The sequence below is a fragment of the Solea senegalensis genome, unplaced genomic scaffold (assembly GCF_019176455.1).
Source record: "Solea senegalensis isolate Sse05_10M unplaced genomic scaffold, IFAPA_SoseM_1 scf7180000016132, whole genome shotgun sequence".
Classification (NCBI taxonomy): Eukaryota; Metazoa; Chordata; class Actinopteri; order Pleuronectiformes; family Soleidae; genus Solea; species Solea senegalensis.
Window position 1 is genome coordinate 22,456 of NW_025321608.1, and position 4,838 is coordinate 27,293.

Sequence of the window (4,838 nt, forward strand, 5' to 3'; positions counted from 1 at the left end):
GAAATGATATTTTGATAGAGTTTATTTAATTGTTCAGAGTTCATGTTTTAATAAACTCTTCATATTCATACATTCATTCTTTGACAGAACCATGTGCAGCTCGTTGGCATTAACTGTGATGTGCTGCCCCCTAGTGGTGAACTCTAAAAAGCACATAAGAACTGGGACATGTTTGGATGTGAACCCGTGCACCGAACAGCTTTGTCTTCAGTTAATATCATTTTTCACGTCATAATATTTGAAATATTTATTTTTTTAAGTTTATACATCCAGCAATAAAATGTATATAAGTTCTTAGTTAAAGCTTTAATTTTTACCTTCTCCACACGTGTGATAGTGCGGCTACTTCCTGTTATGAAGGCTGTTCTCAGTGTTCAGATCAGGTAGTGCAGCACGGCACTGTGGGCGTGTCCTAACTGTCACACGAATTGCCCGTTTTTTAAGGGTAGAACCCAGGTTCTTCCTCCAGATTATTTGTGGGATTATTAATAATCTTCTACCGGTTCTTTAAACTTAATTATTATTTGACACGTAACTCCTTTTCAACAGTTTGCAACATATTCAAACTTCAGACTTCAACACGTTCAACTCAACAAGGAATCAATCGGACATATTCAGTTATCTCTGAATAAAAAAACTAACCTATAACTTTTTCTGTGATTTTTTTTCCCATGGGAATAAGTGAAGACATTTTTTTAACTCCTAACTCATTCATACGTTCACTCATTCAAGTTTCAAAATGTTCACCAACTTTTCAACACTATTCGTTGAATTCAACTTTCAATACCATTCATTCATTCATTCATTCTTCAAGACTTTCTCACAGTTTAACATGAGAAGAAACATTTAAAAGTCGACTTTTTTGTTTTAAAGGTGAATTCCACAAAAATGCTTCTTTGTACTGAACAAAAGTCCATATTGACTGATTTCATGTGCATTTTCGCCTTTTTCACAGTGAGGACATTCTGTTTTAGCAAAGAATTGATTTATTTTGAGGACATTTTTATGAAAGCAAAGACATTGCGTCAAAGTGAGGATGAAATGTTGGAATCATCGTTGGAATGTCACAGCGTCGCGTCGTCGCCTTCAGGACGCTGTGATTTACGTCACAAAGAAAGTGGTTTCTATTTAAAATGCCTGAGCCGAGGCAGAGAAATCAACTGCTGATTCTGTAGATCTGTGGTTATGGAAGGACGTGGTGCGGGTTCCTCCAGAGTCCGGTCTCAGAACAGTCCAGGGATGAGCCGGTACGGAACAGCGTCTGTGTAGCGTGTCCAGTCTTTGCCGTACTTGCTGCTGCAGCGGTGTTCGTCGCGCACGCAGCGGTGCACCAGCAGGATGGTCATGTAGACGATGTAGAAGTACGGCAGCACGTGTCCAAAGCCGCAGGCGGCGCAGTAGGCCAGGGACCCCATCAGGTCGCCGGTGTAGTTGAAGTGTCGGGCGACGCCCCAGAAGCCCGACGTCATGAGTTTGCTGCGGTGGACGCCGCCGTCACTGGAGCGGTACGAGCACTCGATGTATGTCGGCTTGCGGCCCCAGATGGAGCAGGCGCCCTCCGTGCGGCGGAACAAGTCCTTCTGGCGGTTGGTGGAGCGGAAGATGTAATAACCGGCGAGGCCGAGCGACAGGACGGCCAGAGCCTGGATGTTAGTGAGCTGGACCGGGTGATACACCAGGTACAGACCCTGCAGAACCACACACACACACACACACACACACACACACACACACTTACACATCCTGTTGTTGCAATGAGAACCCCCTAAAGTTAACATATATATATATATATATATATATATATATGTATATATATATAGATATGTGTATATACATATATATATATATATATACATATATATATGATTTACACTTTTTCTTAAATCACCTAAAAGAGAGTTCTGCTCAAAGCTCCCATTCACTCCCATGTTAAAACTGTAATTTCTCTGTCAGTTCTAACCTGTTTGTCACGGATGTAAATGTGGGCGTGGCTTAAAGCCCCCCTGGCGCTCACACACCAAACATTTACTCTCTGTCATTAACCGTTGTTAAAATACGACGACTTTAAAACACGCTGATTTCTCTGTTTTTCTCCAGTTTTGGACATTAAGAGACAGGTGTTTGGAAGGGGGAGGGGGGAGCAGGAGGGGGAGGGGCTTGTGCGACCACCTGCAAGAGTCAGTCTCTCTCTCCCTTTAAAGTGAGTTTTTTAAAGGTTGATTCCACTTAAGTCGGCAACGAGAAGCAGATACGATCCACGGAATCTTCTAGTTTATTTAAATGTCTGAGTCCGTTCTCAGTGAAAACAAAATGGCTGCCAGCAGAGACACACGGAGACACTTGGGTTAGTAAAATGTGGACAGGTGTGTTACCTGCAGTGTGTACAGGTACGGCAGCCACACACAGTCTCCCCAGCCCAGGTACCAGCCGAAGTGGTCATGACAGATGTCGATGGTCTTCAGGTACCAGGCTTCGTTCCAGAAGAAGTCCAGGACGTACAGGGCCTCAAAGACAAGGACACAAACACACTCCTTTCATTTTCATCTCTGTCCCCCGCCTTCAGGCCGAGACATGTGGGACAAACGTTCAGTCTTACGCTGTGTTTCACATCACAGTTAAAGTTAATGTTTACGTCCTTGTGTTTCCACTGAGGACAGAACTGACGTGACGACATTCAGTGTCAAAGTGAGGACATTCTGTCAAAGTGAGGACAGCTGTCCACCTGAAGCTGAAGTGGTTTTTGCTCCTCACCTGCAGGACGTTGACCAGGATCATGGAGTTGCTGACTTGTCCGTACAGTTCTTGCTGCTTGGCCATGTAGGACAGATTGATGAGGGTCCAGGCCACGATGCCGGGTCGGCCGTTGAAGAACAGCTTGAAGTCGAACCACTTCCCGATGCGTGGGTTGAACTCGATGCCCATCATGAAGTTGTAGAAGATGTTTCCTGTGAACTTACTGCAGAAGAAGCACAAGGACAACAAGTCAGAGTAAATAATCATTCATCTATGAATCAATGAATTTGACACTTTTTAAACTGAGGACGTTTGGTCAAAGTGAGAACATTCAGTCAAAGTGAGGACGTTTGGTCAAAGTGAGGACATTCAGTCAAAGTGAGGACGTTTGGTCAAAGTGAGGACGTTTGGTCAAAGTGAGCATTCAGTCACGTGCTTTGGTCAGTGAGGGCGGGTCAGCGTTTGGTCAAAGTGAGGACGCTTGGTCAAAGTGAGGACATTCAGTCAAAGTGAGGACGCTTTGGTCAAAGTGAGAACATTCAGTCAAAGTGAGGATGTTTGGTCAAGGAGAGGACGCTTGGTCAGTGAGGACTTTTTGGTCAAAGTGAGACGCTTTGGTCAAAGTTTGGTCGTGAGGACGTTTGGTCAAAGTGAGGACGTTTGGTCAAAGTGAGGACATTCAGTCAAAGTGAGGACGTTTGGACATTGTTGGACTGAAAGATAAACGTATTGTCTGTCCTCACCAGTCCTCGGCGTTGGTGGGGAAATGATGAGCCTTAATGAAAGCAAAGGTGGACACAGTGTAGCCCAGGATGTTAGCACACCACATCAGAGGAATCCAGTGATCAAAGATGATGGTGGGAGGAAACCAGTGGAGAGAGTGAGCGTTCACTGCCCACAGGACGTGAGTGATGATCCAGCTCTGCAGCCCGTTGATCTCATACTTGTTGATCAGACCTAACAAACCATGACATCAACAACGGCAGACAATCACAAACAAACAAATAACACAACTTTACTTCAGTTCTTGTCTTTTTCTCGTGCTACTTTCTTCAAAGCGCCGCGTGTTTCCTCGTGTTTGGTTGTTTTGTTGATGATTTAAATAAATCTCTTCAAATCAGTTGAATACAGAGCTCATTTCAGCTGCAATAGAATCATGAAAGTGAGTGAGCAGCGAAGAACCCGGACAAGAAAACCTGGTTTGACAAGACAAAACCACCTCAGGACCCGAGTCACATGGGACAGAGGACTCACTCACTCACTCACAGGGAGTCTAACCCTGCACTCAGTCTAATCCCCATCATCACACTGGTGTGTGTGTGTGTGTGTGTGTGTGTGTGTGTTACCAGCAGGAGTTCGTGCTCCATCCTGAACTCCACCTGCGTAGCCAGGAATCACCTTATGGACAACATCAGGTACACACATGTACAGGAACACCTGAGGGACAAACACAACCAGTTTGAGCTTGTTTACATTCCTTTTACAGCCCAAAGAAAACGGTCGCTTTTCACGGCCATGAATCTTCCTCTCGTCTAAGCTCCTCCCCCGGACTCTGACCTGGAAGGTCACCCAGACGGCGTAGATCTTGGCAGCTGACCAGGTGAAGGAGGGAGCGCGGGCCCAGATGGAGAGCAGCGTGGTCTTTCCCTGGACCAGGTCAAAGAGCGGCTGGGTGACGGAGCACTGGTACTGATCACAGGCCATCACAAAGAAGAAGACGATGAAGGGGGCGAAGCACAGGAGGCTGATCACGGAAATCAGGGAGAACCAGTCCACCTCCCTGAGAAGAACACGACAAACACAACTACAGTCCTGGAGAAACCACCGCACCACAACTAACCACAACTAACCTAAACTAACCTTAACTAACCTTAACTAACCTAAATGTTTGACTTACATGGTTCATTCAGAGAGGAGTTAACCCTGACACCTGCAGGTGTTCAACAAAAGGCTCACGTCTTTCTACCCGTTCAAACCTACGGACTCTTTAAGAACGCGTTCACGTCGTTATCTCAGTGTGAGACAGGAAACTGAAGTCTGTAAAACACTCACTCTCACACACCAAAGCCCCGAGTGAAAATCACTGATTTTAACATCACACACAC

At 45.4% G+C, this 4,838-nt stretch overlaps 1 protein-coding gene across 1 annotated transcript; it reads right to left on the reverse strand.

Moving 5' to 3' along the window:
- Positions 1-260: 260 nt before the first annotated feature.
- dhcr7 (7-dehydrocholesterol reductase) lies at positions 261-4,568 on the reverse strand (the record flags this gene model as incomplete). Its single annotated transcript, XM_044018042.1, has 6 exons — positions 261-1,688; positions 2,373-2,504; positions 2,752-2,956; positions 3,477-3,690; positions 4,080-4,170; positions 4,291-4,568. Coding segments are annotated over 6 exons (1,385 nt in total), but the record flags the coding sequence as incomplete, so codon positions are not given.
- Positions 4,569-4,838: the final 270 nt, after the last annotated feature.